The sequence below is a fragment of the Magallana gigas genome, chromosome 5 (assembly GCF_963853765.1).
Source record: "Magallana gigas chromosome 5, xbMagGiga1.1, whole genome shotgun sequence".
Lineage (NCBI taxonomy): Eukaryota > Metazoa > Mollusca > Bivalvia > Ostreida > Ostreidae > Magallana > Magallana gigas.
This window is the reverse complement of record NC_088857.1, coordinates 17,684,623-17,703,108: the sequence shown is the minus strand read 5'-3', so window position 1 is coordinate 17,703,108 and position 18,486 is coordinate 17,684,623. Positions and strand designations below refer to the sequence as shown.

The 18,486-nt window shown below is 31.0% G+C and overlaps 1 protein-coding gene across 1 annotated transcript; it reads left to right on the top strand.

Moving 5' to 3' along the window:
- The first annotated feature begins 14,002 nt into the window (after window positions 1-14,002).
- Window positions 14,003-17,648, top strand: LOC105326594 (protein PIF). Its single transcript, XM_034474521.2, has 6 exons — window positions 14,003-14,130; window positions 14,357-14,896; window positions 15,240-15,629; window positions 15,776-16,138; window positions 16,255-16,604; window positions 16,893-17,648. The coding sequence occupies exons 1-6, from the start codon at window positions 14,049-14,051 to the stop codon at window positions 17,106-17,108; spliced, it is 1,941 nt and encodes a 646-aa protein (XP_034330412.2). The 5' UTR covers window positions 14,003-14,048; the 3' UTR covers window positions 17,109-17,648.
- Window positions 17,649-18,486: the final 838 nt, after the last annotated feature.

Here is an 18,486-nt window from a genome sequence, read left to right as displayed (position 1 = left end):
CCTAATGATGCAGCATATTTTAACCCACTTTTACCTGTTCCTTTAGAATGATTTGTTTCAAATGCAGGTAAAGTTTGCAGAACAGACATCGAATGTCAAAATCTGTACAACTCTATATTATATAAACTTCCATAAAATTCACATACATGAACACAAAATGATATAATTGAATTTACTTCTTATGTACTTTAATTTTCATACCATTTATTTGTATCCAACAAGTAAGCTCACTTCAAAACGAAACTCATCGAACTTCTAAAGATTATTATGAATGGCTGGGTTTGCTTGCTTTCCAGAATATGTCTTTTGAAATCCATGGTATTTGCATACACATTTTGTTATATTATATTTCTTGTAGCAGACAAAACTGAAATTATGATGCTCTCAGCTGGTAATATTTCATGTATGCAAATCTTAACGACATCTAAATGCTGTTTAATTTCGATGATGATTCAGACAGAGCTGTTCTTTGATATTATTAAAAATACGATACATATCGACACGATCTTTCCCTTCAACGTGTGTGTGTGTGTGTATATACTTACATAAACGGAATCCATACATAGAAAAAATGTCAAGTAACCGTTGTTTTTTTTTTTTTTTTTACTTTTGGGTCATTAAGACTAACCCAGATATTTCATCATAAGTATACCATTTAAATCAACGAAGACATTGTTATTACCTTTGTTTATTAAGATATACGTAAATTCATATCAGTATGTTAACAGATGGTGCCTATATTTATTTTTGGACATTTCGTGTGTTTAGAAATGTAGGACACATTTCTCTGTTTTACATTACGAAAGACAGATTGTATAGCCAGCACGAAGTTTCGTAACTATAATTTATGTATAAAACAACAGGTTTGGCCTTGAATTTGCATTTTTACATTTGGTTATAATTATGACATGTAAATTCTTTTGTTTCCGAATGCTCATAAGGCATAAAATAACACAAATAAAACATAAGTATACGAACGATATTTATACATTTTTCAACAAAGTGATATTTATTTTCATAATATTATGACAGTCAGGTTGCATTAAAAATACATCATTGCCTTGAATTATTTTATAACACAAGGTGTGTATTTCATTACTGACATGCAAATATGGAAAGCATTGTTTAAAATGACAAACAGTGCAATATTCCATGACAATGAAGTTTTGCTTAACCAAAATATCCGATTGACAATGTGTTTGTTCGAGAATAAATGAATAAACAAGGAAAAAACCCCAGGGGACTTCAGTTTAAATTGTTATTTAAATTTCGAAAAAAGACAAAAAAAAAAGATAGATCTTTCCAAAAAGAGTTCCCTGTTGGTCTAACATCTTCATCTTCTACAATCCTCAATCGCTTCTTCATGAAAGTCAAGCTTTTATACTTCTTTACTTATATATTTTCTAGCATTCTTACCGTAAAACATTTGAGTGTAAATTTTGTATGCTTTCTATTACTTCTCGAAAAGTGTTGAGTAAAGCGACCAATCTGCTACCGTGAGATGATACACATGTTATTAAATTTCACTGAAAGATTTCAAATCTATTTCAAAATAAGTTAATCCATCGTTTAATTTTCTATCTTATCCTATCTTTGCGGTCATTAAGACTAACTGTAAATTTTTTTTTATAATGCCATTGAAACCAAAGAAATTTTGAAGTACGTGTATATCTATGCATGCTGTTAAAGAAAAAAATGCTTGTCATAGACTGATATTACGTTCTTCAGTGAAATTATCAAATATTCAAGAAAGGTAGAAAACCGGCAAAGGGACCCCCTCCCTGCCCCAAGCAGGGGGAGCGCTACCTAACACAATATAGTAATGGCATTTATGCACCACATGCCATTATCCATCACAAAAATTCTTTATAGATGTCCACACGTGATTGAAAATATATGTATACAGTTTTACATATGAGATTTTTAACAGATTGGGTCAATTTATTTTTGGACATTTCGTATGTGTTTGAGGTGTGTGAATTGCTTTGCTTTCACGATGCAATCCATTTCGATGCAGTTCATCACCTAGTGATTTTTAAAAAAAAAAATCTTACGAAGTTTCATAAGTATTCAAATACCGGGCGTGGCTTTAAATTGGTACTTTCTAAAGTTGTCACTGTGACTTAACAACGAACCTTATGCATGTGCACAAAATAAAGAAAGTATGAATCAACAAAAAAAAAAAAAAAAAACATTCAACTTCAGTATATCGTAGTTTGTATTAATAAAATATTACGGCAAACACTTAATAAAACTTAATAAAACTTCATAATTTCTTTTTGTTACTTAATACAAAAAAAGATGTATCTTTATTTCTTTTCTGACAGTGCATGCTAATATGGAGTTCAGCAAGTTTATGGAAAGTGATGAATCACAACAACAACAAAAAGTAACTTTTCAGTGTATCTAGTATCAGTTTGACTACTGATTTAAAAAAAAAACATTCAAAACATGGCAATTCAGTGAAAATTGTTTTTCTTTTCAAGTTTCATATACAGAAATATACATCTTTCCTAAAGTAAATTCTTTCAATCTATAATAGACTATAATATTTCTACCATCCTCAGTCTCTCCCTGTTTTGAAATATAAAAAAAAATGATTCAAATGTTATAGTTCTTGCAAAATTACAGTGTTTTATTCATATTTTCGAAGTTTACTTTAATTGTTGGTAAATGATGCAAACGGCATTTTACTGCGACCTTAGTTGTGTTAATAAAATTTAAAAAAAATAAATTAATTTCAATAATATTTACTAAATTTTGTTTCATAATTTCGTTAAGGAAAACTCAAATACTAACACGAATAATAATGGAAAGATTTAATGCCAAAAGAAGTTAATTTATTCTTTAAACCTCCTTCTTTTTCTCTCTTAGGGAACATTGACACCAACTTTTAAATCGCTTATAAAAGAGCCAATATATTTTCATCCAAGTCCATTTACATGCTTGCTTTTAAAACAAAATTTATCTTTCACGTGTTTATTAAACATTCGTGAAAGATATAAATCTTAGGGCATGGCAATGACACATCGTAAGAAAGAAGAATACAATAATTAACAAAATATTACATGTAAATGCTTTACATGTACATGTTCATACCACTTTTATTTACTGATAAAAAGAATGCCCACATATTCTCGAGGGCAAGAATCTTTAATGTATAACAGATGGTGTCTATTTATTTTCGGACATTTCATGTGTATTTGAAATAAGCAAAGGGAAATACTTTCACGATGCGATCAATTTAACCGGTTTTTTTTTTGTTTTTTTTTTGTTGTTTTTTTTTTTTTGCTTTTTTTTAATATAAAAAAAGCCGATTTTAACAAAATCTCACGAAGTTTCATCAGTATAAAACATTAGGCTTGGCTTTAAATTTGAAGTTATCATTTTGACTTCCAAATATACCCCATATGCCTATTTATGTTTACAATATGATAAGATTCTACAAGATTTATACATTTATCCATAATAGCCCAAGAATTAATTAATCTGGATGCATAACAAATATGTATCAGTATGTAAGAGCGGAATGTTATAAATCAATTACCTTTCCCTGTTTTTGAAGAGTTGCCCCCTATGCATTTGATATGTAAAAATAAATTTATAAAACATCTGTTCGGTGTAAAATTGGTTTTCAATGATTTTTCATTTTTAATGATTAAATACATTTATCCACCAGAGTATTTATTGATATTCTTGTAGTATTAAGTTTTTTTTATTGTAAAAAATGTGATTGTCCCCATGAACCTTAATGCAATTTTTTAAATTAATTACTGCTTATTACAGTAATAACATTTTTGAGAAATTCTCTTGGTAAATCTTTTTCTACTCTAAACTGCCTCAAATTCATATCAAAGTATTTAATACATGATAAATATTCAAAGTATGAAAATTAGGTCCTATTATGGATCGGATACCTAAAATGAAAATGATTATGAAATGAAAACTACACTAACAGCTATAAGGTCTTTGGTATGACAAAGACTATATTTTGTTATTTCTTACAATGTACTGACATTGCTTTAATAATAAAGTGCGATTTTCAAAATGACAAATAATGATAAACCCCATTGTTGCTAAAATAATCCATGAATCTTGCTTAGTGAAAATGTCTATTCGAGAATATGCTTGTAAATAATAGCTCTTTGCTTCCTCAAAACAAAACATTTCAGCATATTAAACGTTTTCAAATTGGAGAACTATTTGTTTGTTTTTACTCATGTTGTAACCTGCATTGTTACTCATGTTGTAACCTGCATTGTTATAATATATTTCTTGCAGATACAATCAAATTTAAATAAAATAATTAAGTTTTTATTAATTGTTGTTTAAGCGTTCGTATTAGAATTCATCTAAAACATGGGAAAATTATATCATATAGTTTTTCACACAGACAGTCACAGTGTCTATTAATCTTTCATGTATAATGAACTACTAGTAAATTATCATGGTTTTACGATGTGATCAAAGTTTTCTTTGTTTTATTACGAAAGACAAATTGTTTAAACATTACGAAGTTTCACAAGTTTTATGATACCATGAAGGCGTGGCTTTGAATTTACATAGAAAGTAAGCAAAATTAATATTCTTTTGAAGGTTGAAATGCTATTTTAAATTTGTTGAAAATTGTAGACGGAAGAAAAAATGTTTGTCTTAAAAAGCGTTCAAGATACAGTAAAACACGCTTATAACGAAGTCCCAGGGACGGGCAATTTAACTTCGTTATAAGCGTAATTCGTTATAACCGTCAAGTTTACAACATGAAATAGAGACTTGGGGAAGAAATTCACTTCGCTGTAAGCGTCAATTCATTATAAGCGTGTTCGCTATAACCGTGTTTTACTGTACTGCGTACCAAGTGAACAAATTTATATTGCATGTTCACAGTGTATTTATCCTGCGTAAATGTAGAGAGGCGATATCACCGAAAAGGTTAATTCATGATGAAATGTTTGAAATTTTAATTTTTAAGTTATTTATACGCTTCGCTTTTGTAATATTTTTCGCAGAAAGATAAAACGGTGAACCAGAAATTGAATATTAAATCATTTTTAAAAAAGTGTTTGCTTATCATTTTAGGATCGAAGGCAATTTATTCCAAGTTACCACAAATAATCATAAAACACATCTTTGAATGATTGACACTTGCAACAGATAGAAAAAGTGAAGTGATTATTAAAGAAGTTGTATTTTAATGTGAATTAATAAATTTCATTTCTTTTAATTTTATACATTTTCATCGGAACGATTTAGAAAAAATAAAAATTAATTAAATCAAACTTTTAGATAAAATTATATTATAAGTTAGAAAGTAAAAAAAAACACCACAATAAAATGCACTCACAAAACATTAAAAAATACATGATCAGTTTTTAAAGAAAAGGAAAATATTTTGTTTCAAAACAAGGTTAATTTAAGTTTAAGGGATCAAACTCATCACAAGATAATGAAAGAAAAAGTGAGCAAGCTGACATAGTCTACCCTCCCACATTACTTGACAATGATACACATAATGAACGGCAGGGTATGCTTTGAAAACACGAACTTATTTGATAGAAGGGCAAAACTTCTATAAAAAACCCATCGCATCAAATTTTCATACAAATATGCACATATATCTTTTTGTCAACAACAACAAAGTTTCGTAAAATTCAATTTAGGGGCATTAGAGGATTTCTGCTCACAAATTTCAATCAATACTAGCAAGAGTTTCAATTCAAAAGAGTCAAAGTTCAAAAAACCATATGGACTTTTAACAAGGTGGACATTAAAGGGACATGGTCACGATTTTGGTCAAAAATTATTTTTTCGATTCTAATGTTTACAATGCTTCAGTAAGGCATTTTTATTAGGCAACCAAAATTTGAGTGTCATTTGATGAGTTATAAACGAGTTACAGAGCTTGCAATTCTTCGCTATGTAAACAAAGCGTTTGTTTACATTTTGAGTGTTGAATTGAAAATTCAAGTTTTAGACCAAAAATGAATGTATTAATCGTTAGGAACTGTTTATTTATGCTTAAAATGAATAAGATAAACCAGCTTGAAAAAGATTTTTTACCGGTATATTCGACCTATGTAAACCAAAAACAGGGCACGAGCCTTGTTTACATGACGAAAAATTGTGAGCCCCGTATCTTGCTTAAAACTCAACGACTGGCACCAAAACTTCAATGCATTCCTAAAGCATTGAAAATAATAAAAACAGAAAAATAAAATTTGACCAAAATCGTGACCATGCCCCTTTATTACGCAATGGTAAAATAGCTTTGTAGGAAAGCAAGTGTTAATATCAATAATGGAAAAGGCTTTATCAACGTCTTAGAAATACTTGGCGTAAAGTTCCTTCCGCATACAACCAGCGGTGATATTTCATGCAATCAATACTGTCTGTGGTTTGAAATCAAAGAGCAGACGTTTCGTCAACAATATGTCTCCAGTCTGTACCACATCCTCTTGTCTTATCATAAATAATAATTCATTTTTTGTTGACAATCGCCGGCACAGGTAGTAAGACGATCGTTAAACTTTGACATGGAATTTGACAAAATTAATCGATAACTTAAGGAGCGCTTGTTTTCCATTGAAATACTTTGATATGAGCCTTTAACGTCATTTTTTTCTTCTGAAAGCACATATCTAGTATTTTAAAGTAAAAAGCAATCTTTCTTTAGTTATTGATCAATGGTTATAACAAATAACAAATCAAACTTCAATGATCGTTTCGCTTCCTGTACCGGCGATTGTCAATTAAAATATGAAATATTTTTTATGAGAAAAAAGCGGATGAACATGTTTGCAACGGTACTTATCAAGATTCAATCAATTATTCGAGAAATTAATAAAAGTATAGCATCACTTTTTTTCTCCACATAACGTAAATTAATATTGCTGCTAAGACTGAAAAAAACCATCGGTATTATTTGCTCATTTGCATATGTTAATTCAATAACAAAAAGCATATGCAGCGTATATTAATAACAATATGATAATTGATTCATTTACGCGTAAATTTATTCAAATGCAATTCTATATTAAAACGCTAATATTTACATGCATCTTATATGTAAATATCAGTTATGATAAATAAAGATATTAATCAGGAAATAATTCACTACATTTTTTATATGGTGTATAATATTTTTTTTCAAAAATATGTTATTATTATATAGAAATAGTGAAATTTATGTCTGCAAATGTAGCTTATGTTTGAACAAACATTTCGTGGATTTATTTGTTGTATAGTTGTATACTAGTGAATCGTATCTGAACAAAAGAGTCATCTGTATTTATAAAGGAATACATGCTTGCAGTATTTTCACCGCCTGTCTGATGATTATGTCGACTTGTCGGATCTTTATGTTATCTTGTCAGATCTTATTGTCAGAACTATGACAGCATTCAAAACATATTTATGTCACTGTAATTTTTTCCAATAGTTAACAATCAAATGATTATTATTATTATTTTTTTTTTTTTTTACAATTTTCACACTTTTTACTTGTAAAAATAATCAGCTATTTAAGGTAACTCCGTACCTATAAAATCATGCGTTGAAAGTTAAAAACTTAACTTTTTTTTAACTTATTGGACTTGAATTTCATAAAAAAATAAATAAAATATATATGTTTCCGTACTATTTAAGATGTAAGGTAATAAAAACCAAAGGCTGAAATTATCATCTGAAAATCACACTTTTTTTTGTTTAAAAATTGAATATAAGTGGATGGATACTTGTTTGTCTATTTAAATTTTATTGCTTACTATGCCAGACAACTAAAATTAATTTTAAAAAAAAGAAAAAATTGTTTACATTAGAAAAATTATAGCATTTAGATATATCACTTAGAGAAAAGTAGAAAAGAGTTATTTCCCTTTGTCATTATTGAATTATGTCAAATATAACGATGAAAAACGCTTATTAAATATATCCAAGTAAACAATGATTTGAGTTTTTGATGTGCACCTATAATAACATAGTAATTACAAATCTACTTGCAAGAATTTTAATGAATTCATGGTTTATGTAAAATGTATGACGTCACAGGAGGGTGGATTTACTTTTAAGATAGTTTGTCGAAATTTAAAAACATGTTCTATGATAGTATCGTAGACAGGAAAAACATACCCATACATAGTCAATGTTTGCGAAATTCTTCAATGTTTTCCCTCTGTTTTACGATATTATGACCCTTTTTAATCATTCATAAACTTTGTGTGATTATTACTATACAAGTACTTTTATGCATATTCATCAAACGTACACCATTTATGAGCCATTATTTTATATCAGTCAGCTGATATTACATAATTAAGTGTAGACATTTTAAGAATATTGAAGAAACAATGAACTAAATTGCAGAAAGCGGTTTAAATATAGAATGCTTTTATGAGATTTGCTAAAATGACTATAATATATCCCATCTCAATAATTCATAAACTATACTAGTGGAAACACTCTGCATTAAAAAATTTAGTATAATTTTTTTATATCTATTGTTTGTATTTATAAAATTTAAACAATCGATAATGGTAATGTTTTTGACAATATCGGATGGTAACCGTCCGGGTGCACGGACTTTTTCATGGTTAGTGAGCGCCTGTTTGTACGCACGAGTTTTACGGGCCAATACTGATTGGAATAAGAACTGTTAAGGATTTGTTTAAACTTTTTTTGTTAAGGAAATCACTTTAGTTTCAACAAAAATTACCCTATGTCACGACTCAACGAAAACCAACGTAATCGTGCTGTTGGGATGCTGCAAGCTGGAATGGCACAAAATACTGTAGCAAGACACTTTGGAGAACATCGGAACACCATCCAGTCATTATGGAGACGTTTTCAACTATCTGGCAACACTCAGGATCGACCGCGCTCTGGGCGACCTCGTGTGACGTCACGTCAACAGGACAACCACATTAGACTTGTGCATTTGAGAAATCGTTTCCAGACAGCAAGTTTGACTGCCCGTAGCATTCCAGGGCTTCGACCAATTAGTCCAAGAACTGTGCGTAACCGTCTGCGCGAGCAAAACATCAGACCAAGACGTCCAGCGGTGCGCCCAGTACTGCTTCAACTGATGAATCCAGATTTCATTTAGATAGCAGTGACGGCCGTTGTAGGGTTTATCGTCGCGTTGGGGAGCGTTACCAGGACGCTTGTGTTGTGCAACGTCGACAATTTGGTGGAGGTAGCGTTATGGTGTGTGGTGGAATATCAGCACGTGGAAGGACCCCTCTACAAATTGTCAATGGAAATCTCACCGGCGTACGCTATCGAGATGAAATTATTCAGTGTCATGTGATACCCTTCATACAGAGACATTAAAATCACATCACTCTGCAGCAAGACAACGCAAGGCCACACGTTGCATGTGTAGTCAGGGACTTGTTTGTTCAAGAGAATGTCGATGTCTTGCCTTGGCCAGCTGTTTCCCCCGATTTGTCGCCGATCGAGCACGTCTGAGATGAAATGGAAAGACGTTTATGCCGTTTACCAAATCAGCCAGTGGCATTGGCTGATAAAGGCAAGGCTTTAACCAACATCTGGAACAACATCCCTCAAGCATTTCTGAACACTTTAGTGGCATCAATGAGGCTGTCGCTGTCAAGCATGCGTGAACGCAAATGGTGGTCACACTCGTTATTAATTTTGTTAATTCAATTTCAAATAACTGACTTTCGAGTGTGCTGAAATTGACGTTATTCGACGTTGACATTAATGTGTTATGAGATGTTGTTACGAATTCATGTGTTAACAGTATTACAAAAAATAAAATTTGTCATTGTAATTTTTGAATGTTTTTCATATTTAATAATGCACAGTTTCTTTTTTCCGCTAGTATATTTGTTCTATACACATATAATTAATAAATGATAAATATCTTACAATAAGTGTTTGTTTATTAAAAACAATCTTTTACGCAATTTTTCCATGTTTCCATGGCAGCCACTTTATAATACATCGTTAATATATCGTATGAAATTTAAAACAACGAAGAAAAATGGACTTCATAATAACAACAAGAATGATGTTAATTTATAAAATTTGCCAATATCATTCCTACGTATTGTCATGTTGTGAAGCCATTCAATCATTTTCACGCTGTTTTTGTTTATTACCATTTGATCTGATTAAATATTTAACAAAAGGCGTAATTTATAGCTCATGTAATGAATTCGTGTATATATTTATCTTTTTTTTAATCGCTTGATAAATGAACTGGAATCGCAAATGAAAATATTTTTGTAAACTTTATAAATATTTGAAAATACATGTGCATCGACACGCGCATTTTATGCATAAATACTAGTACTGAAATATGATATTGGAATTCCTTAATTCGAGATACAAAAATGTTACAGACGTCATACAATCTTGCATAAAAGATAAAAAAGCCACTTTTTAGGTAAATTAAGAAAAAGGGTTGATAATGATCAAACAAACATTATTGATTTTAACCTCATTTATAATTGACTTCCATTTATAAGTCATTTATAAGTAAATTAAATATAGAGATTCAAAACACATGTATTTGTTAATTATAGGACGTGGTGGGTTCTTAAAATGCACTAATATGTGAAATCAAATATGATAATATAATTTTAGTGAAAAAATTAATCTGTCTCAGTTTTGGATACAAATTCCAGTAACATTTTTTAAGATGATATAGGATGGATCAGTAAATGTTATTCAGCCTTTCTTCGTTCCGCTTCCAAAGAAGTTTGGCAAGTATTGACATTTGCTTTAATAAAATCATAAATCAATTTCCCTGTACTAAAGTGACAACAGAACATTTAACATACCAAGGACATATACTAATATATGTCAATTTATAGGAAACAAAAAACAAATTAGAGGTAATATAAATATAGTTTTGATTACATTATTACAGAAATAAAGTTAACATATTCTTGAAGTTATAAAATGCTTGATTATGTGTTAGAGATTTTGTTTTGATAGAAGATATAAACTATTTTTTTTTTTACTAATGATTGATGAAATAAACAATGTAATTTTCTTTTTTTATTCTAATTGCTATGATTTTGTTTTAGAGTATGATGATCTTAGGAATAAATAACTTTCTTTTTGTAGGCAATCAAAACGATATCACTAAGACATGAAATCTTTTGTGATGAAATTGTTAGGAAAACCTTTTATTCAACAAAACTTGTCTCTGCATCCATTATCTATAAAGATGCATTTTCATTTAAAAGTATAAAATCAGGCGTTTTTACATATTGACAAGGCAATGTATAACCAGGGACTTTCAAGCTAAGGATTTTCTGGAAATTGTAAGCTTTATTTCCAGTTATGTAAATCATTATTGACTGACGTTATTTGTGAAAAAATCGCATTCCAAAGAGCAGGAAGTGGTTTAATACCTATAGAAGCTGAACAGGGATTGGTTCCTGGTTTTATACCCAGGAACCAAAAATGTCTCTATAGGTATCAAACAAAATTTTTTTTGAAACAGACCAAAAAATAAATCAAAATAAGATTTCATTGGCATTTTTTTTAAATTCTTCAAAACATTTTTCATTTAATATAATCATACATGTATACTTTAGACCATGAAACAATAAATCTCTAAATCAATAAATCGTGATAAAAGGGGTTCAAAAAAGAAAAAGTAAACAGAGCGATTAGAAATATTGAAGATATCCTCAAAGCCAAAGCTCCGTTTTATTGCTTCTAGAGCATTAATGATTTCATCACCACAGGCACATGCCGTTTTACATATTTGTCCTGATGAAAAATTATACTTACTACATTGTACTTAGGTATGGATTTTTTTTAATAGAGAAAAAAAAATTAGTAACGTCAGGTGCCTCCGATTATCAGAGTTCTCAATTATACACACACACACACACACAACCCGGAAAAGCGGGAATTGTGAATACAGCATGGTCGTCAACACAACAAAGAGGAACAGAATATATACTAGGGTTATTCTCGGGTTGTTTTTATAAATACAATTTCACATAATTTTTTAAAGAATTTTTAATCGCCTTCACACAATCCCAGAAGTTTGTGTTATGAAATAAATCTTTAATTTGCTTACAAACCCTTTTTTAAGGGTTAACAGGGCGTTACATTATAAAATAAAGCGGGCACACATCAAGGCAAAAACAAGGTTATATTTAAATACTCATGATGGAACAGGTCATGTAAAGACTATTCATTATGGTTCTATTTAGTTAAAGAGATAAAAAAAATTGACATATAAAATAAAAGAAATCTGTGGATAAAATCGTCACGTTTCTCATCTATTTCGTTCAGGCGATGAGAATTTCCTTCCTGGTTTGAATAGCTGACTGACACATAACCACACATCCATTACCATAAACGTATAACAAGTGGTTATATACATGCCCACAAACACCCCCACTAAAGAAATAAAGACATTATTTTTGTTTCGTCGCTCGGGATTATTGCAATGTTTTCCCAGTCTTGTCCTTTATTATATAAGCACAAAGATGCTCTATGAATTTCACACAAGTATATTTTATGCAACTGACAATATGAACATTCACATAGAAAATACAGAATGGCATTAAAGTCTAGCTGAAGTATAAGCATAATAAATAATATAATACAAAAGAAATGAGCAGTCAATTTTTTTATTAGCACGGATAAAACTTTATTTTTAAAAACTAACTGTACAAGATACATAATGTTTCCCTTCAATATTTTATATTTTGACCACAACTTCCATATTATCATTATTGACAGAATGTGAAAAAATGTTCCCATAACTCTTTCTAAACCATCTGATTTGTTCATTGAAATAAAGGTAAATAAATGTTTGTTTTTTTGTTGTTGTTGCAATTAGCGAGTAAGAAATCTATAACCAATTGGTAGTTTCGTGTTTATAAGAAGTTCAGCAAACACATTTAAATAGACTTACAGGTTTTTAAAGAAAAATTATGAGCTTTTTTTCGAATCAGTGATATAAACGGCAAGGTTTACATTTTATTCAATTCACTTAATTACTGATTTACTGGTCCGACGTATAAATGTATTTGCCAATAAGATGCTTTATTAAATTTTTGGATGATGCTTTTCTTTTAATGTAAACGAGCTAAAATTCTTATTTAAAAAAAGATTGCTACTCACTTTGTTATAGATTATAATAATTTGTAAATATAAAAGATATATTGACGCGAGGAAAGTCTATATGTATATAAATCAATAGTTAGGAAGTGATGGTAAGAAAACCACAAAAAAATACCGTAAAACATTAATAAAAGTACAGGTAAATACAATGACAGGTAAATGATCCCTATATTCAGTTGATAAAGCAATTGTCTTTTTTGTCTCTTGTTCAACATTAACTTTATATAAATAAATAGAGACATTGATTTTGATAACTATGATCAAGTTTTACATAAAGCTAAAACAAAATCGGAATTTTAAATACAATGAAATGGAACCGGTTTTAAACTATCCTTTTATCAAACACTTGCATGAAAATTTAGGCATATTTATTTATTCTTTATATAGTGAATGTAACTGATGAAATCCTAAATAATATGTTAACTCGATGCTCTCATTTTTTGTCGGATAGTTCGGCATTTTGGTCGAAAAAATCCCCAATATTTTCGACATTTTGAGTGATATCCACTCACGGTACAATTTTTATAGAAGTTAACAATTCAGATAAGGGTTGTGCCTTTTACAAAATGAGGTACCAAGTGGAATGATTGATAGATGAGGAATGCTTGTACGGAGACAAGAATCAAATAAGAGGAGGTTTTATTGAAACGCACATAAAATTGATATATTACTTTTTCGAATATTCTAATGTACCTGTAATTTTTCCATCGTTACGTCACTGATGTATACATGTATATTTTTAGCAAAATAACCTATCACATACATGTAAATCACATGACTTTTTAAAAAACCTGATTTTTGACCCCCTTAACTGATTTCTACTCAATAAGAAATACTATATAAAGAGGAGGGCTTAGGCAGGTTTCACTATCGGACAAATCTTTTCTACCAAAAACTGCTCTGATTTTTTCAGTAAAAAAAGTAACAAAATGTTACAATTATTTAAATTGTTTGCTACTTTCTACTTGGTTTTACAACTTAATAGCATTGTCAACGGCGACCAGGAAAAAAGTAAGTTTTTTACTAAACATTTTCATTCTTTAATACATGATATTTGATAAAGAAAAAAATTAACATAACGTTAGAATGATAAGAAAAAATCATTTAATAAGAGAAAATTGAAAAAAAAGATTGACAAACTTTTAAAATACGTCTATGATTTATTTCTGTCATATAGCTACGACTGATTTTCTTTTATGGATGTTGCATTTTCATTCTATACTTTTTTTTTAAACAGAATGTAAAGAACTGTTTGACATCATTTTTGTCATTGACGGGTCCGATAGTATCAACAAAGTTGACTACGAAACTCTACGACTTGCCATGGAAGGAATGGTAGATCGTCTTAATATTGGGGACGGGAATGGTCGAATGGGTATTGTAGTCTACAGTAGGGACATAGCCCTCGAAGTCCCTCTATCGTCTGATAAGGATTATCTGAAAAACCAGGCCCGAAATATGCCCCACCCGAGGGACGGGACAAACACGGACCTTGGGATAGAGAAAATGAGGAAACTGTTTGAGGTGGCACGAATCGACGTCCCGTTGATTGGAATTGTTGTGACAGATGGAATTTCCAAACATCCCAAAAAGACGGCCCGACAAGCAGCTCTTGCTAAAGAATTTGGCGTCAACATGTACTCTGTAGGTGTCACATACTTAACGGACATTGAAGAACTGGAAGACATTGCATCAGAGAAATCTCAGGTGCTCACTGTTGAATCTTTTGACATGTTGGCAAGGAATCTTGAAGCCATTGTCAAGCTAGTTTGTCCGAGTGAGTATTTTTTCTTCCTTATGTAATATCTCAATATTTAGCTTATTTTTACAGTGAGACTTGTTTCATTGCTATACTGAATACCCACTAATCTAATCATGCAATAAAGCTGTAACAAAGTAACATTCCATCCTGAAAGGGGATGACAAAAACAATGACGACTAAGATAGTGTAATGATTTAAAACGTGTAAAGAAAAACACTTTATTGACATTATTGTCCTTAAGATATGTTTTTTATGTAGACATTTTCGCTTATTGTACACTATTGGTACGCTGGGTCTTCATTTTGACCAACTAGCTACTACGATGAAGCAATTAATGAATAATTTGATTTTTCTTCAGCAACAACTACCACCACCACGACAACAACCACAACAACAACAACGACGACGACAACAACACCAGCACCAACGACGACAACAACACCGACAACAACGACAACTACTCCTACAACGACAACAACTCCAACAACCACCACTACAACACCCACAACAACTCCTACAACACCGACAACAACCAAACCGGGTCCTGATCCAAGAATATGTAATTACTGCAAAATGAAAAAGGGAGTTGGATTTCTGAAGCATCCAGAAGACTGTGACAAATACGTGGAGTGTTATTTTGGAAAAAATGGTAAAACTGAAGCAGAATACAGACAGTGTCCATTTGGAATGTACTGGGATCAAGAAGAAATTAAATGTAGAGCGTCTGCGGAAGTACAGTGTCCAAAAGGTAATGAAAATACTCGTGTTTGATAGTATGCTTCGATTATGACATATTATTTCAATACATCTTCCTATACATGGGGAAACGCTGTTTCAATACGCAAAACGATATCTTCAAATATAGTACATTCAATCTTTTTTCTCTTCCCATAGATAAATGTTCCATTCCAAGCATTGTATCTTATCCATTTGGTAACATGGAGAACTGCAAAGCCCATTGGGTGTGTAGTCATGGTAAATCAGTCCCAATGTGTTGCCCAGAGGGCCAAGGATATGTTCCATTCAAAGGCTGCGTTCCTCAGTCCAACTGTAAAGATATTTGTCCTCTTGAGAAAAAAGAAGAATGTAATAAAAGAATGACGTGGGACGAACTAGACAAGTATGAGGAGTTCTTCTATGGTTATGGTTGGGTGAAAAAGTGCTGTAAACCTGGACATATTTTTGACAGTGATTCTTGCCAATGCATTCCACTTCACAATGGAAAAGGTTACGAGATGGATAACGATAAACAAAAAGGTATATTTCATATTTTGTACAGTAAGATGTGTTTTGTGTAAAGCCTTGAAATATTTATTAATTAAATTTTTCAATTTGTCAAAAACATCTTAATATCTGAAATTGTTTTCTTGTAGTTTGCAGAGCTGTTGTTCATATTCCTTTTGACAACAACTGCTTGGATAAGTCTGGAAACCAGGTGATTGTAGAAAATCACAACGTCCAGTTGCTAGGAAATGGTTTGGGTTACTTTGATGGTAACGCCAAGTTAGTTATTCCCAGATTCCCCGAGATGCAGTCGGCGTCTACCTTTGTAATTAAGATGCGTTATCTAGATGCACCGACTAAACACATGCAGGGGCTATTAAGTAACGGCGACTGTGAGAGGGAACAACCGACCATGTTTATGGTCAAAGGGCGAGCTGGTGTGAACTTCATGGCAGAGAGTGCGAAGAATAAATTTACAACTTTTCATTTACCTGCAAAGGTGAGAACTTCAGGATGTTTTATCCTATTTACAAGATAAACCATCTTTTCCATCAAAATATAACAAGGAAAAACATCGTAAATTATGTGTAAGAGTGCAATGAAAGGAACGGTTGATATACTGACGAAGATTAATTCGCGTATGAAGATTATTGTCTGTCATTGGAATGTTTTTATTTATTTTTTTACCTTTAATTCCATTGATGACATTGCAAAATATTTTAACTGCAAACTTTTAAATATCAATATGTATGATATAATTTTATTAAAGCATTTTTTTTATGTGTAGCCATCGTGTTGGAATGAAGCCTACTTTATCCACGACTTCAATACTATGGAAGGCTACATAAATGGCAAGAGCTGCAAGAGATGGACTTATGGACCAATCAAAATGGCGCAAGGGGGTCTGAATATTGGAGCTGTGAGAGGATTCCAGAACTTCCAAGGCTTCATGGATTACGTCACAATCTACTACTGTCAAGAAGAAAAACCCATGTATAAGTGAGAACAAACAACTTGAAATCCACAAGCATTCCTGTGATATTGACATTAGTCATACTTTATTTTATTCATGTTTCATGCATTTCAAACTCTGTTTGAATTATTTATATTGTTATGGAACGCATAATATATATTTGTAGCCATTGAGTGGCACCTAAAGCTTAAGTTATATGTTGCTCATTTTTTTGTCTGATATATAGTCATGTTTAAAATTAAGACGTACTAAGATTTCTTTTGACTGATCTTTAATTTGATGTGTTTAAAGTGGCTTTGGAATTAACGACCAATATATTATTGTAAATCCTAAAAATACGTATTATATGTGTTGCAGTGTTTGATTTATAAGGATCTACATTTGTTTTATTCTAACATCTGTAGTTCAATAGAAAAGCATATATTTAACATCCTTTGGTAATTATTTGCAAACGAAATGACACTAAATTTTGGGTAAGTGTATTCGTGTAATTATGTAAAAACTGAAAATGGCAATTTTGATTTTGTTATTACTAATAAAGTATTTACAATAAATTTTCTCTAAAATGTGTTTATATATGTTTTTTTTTAAGAGGATGGCAAATTATTTAATTGTTCGAAAAAATCCCCATCAAAAAGGAAATCCAAAAATTCCTTACATACATTTTACCTTTAGTCACATTGTTAATAACATCGATATTTGTAAGACTCTGTTAAGGTTCCTAATCTGTATCATGCTTGTGCATACTCGCATCTATTTTGCTTTAGGGGTAAATATTTTTGGAAAGAAGTCAAAACTGAAAGGCATAATTCATGTAAATTTTACTTTTAGAAAATACCTTTTATTTTGATGGTAATTATGTTATGTTAGTGAGCTGGCTAGGACTGTCAAAGCACAACACATGCTTGCCTGAAATTTGTCATTAATTTTGCATTAAAGAAAGACAGACAAATGGGGAGGTCATTACAGTAGTAAGATCAACAGGAATTCTGTTTTATCTTTTTAAATAACTTTCAGCAAATATCTGACCGTTTTATCGCTGAATATGGACGACCACGCTAGAAAAAAAATAAGTTAAAAACGTTAGCGTAAATGGACACCTTGGAGCATCGGGTCGTCATTAAATTTTGTGTGCACGCAAAATCATATAAAATCATATAATTTTTTGCATACTTATTTTCAATTAGTAGTCATTTAATAAGCCTACGTCATCCTACAAAATACACAGTAATTTTGCCGAAAATGACTTTGTCCGCGAACTTTTCCAACAACCCTCTTATAATGTATGTACGAATAAACAATGCATTTTTGAGGCCGAGGATCGGTTAGCGCTACTCAAGAATGTTCTTGAACTGTCTATACAAAGACGTTTAGTACGGGCTGGCTTTTTCTATTGAAATTTAAATTT

What these genes read in the sequence shown, in the direction of transcription:
- LOC105326594 (XM_034474521.2), top strand. Translation starts at nt 14,049, where the DNA reads ATGTTACAATTATTTAAATTGTTTGCTACTTTCTACTTGGTTTTACAA. An exon ending in TGTCAAGCTAGTTTGTCCGA is followed by an intron (nt 14,897 to 15,239) that starts GTGAGTATTTTT and finishes ATTTTTCTTCAG; the next exon opens with CAACAACTACCACCACCACG. An exon ending in GGATAACGATAAACAAAAAG is followed by an intron (nt 16,139 to 16,254) that starts GTATATTTCATA and finishes GTTTTCTTGTAG; the next exon opens with TTTGCAGAGCTGTTGTTCAT.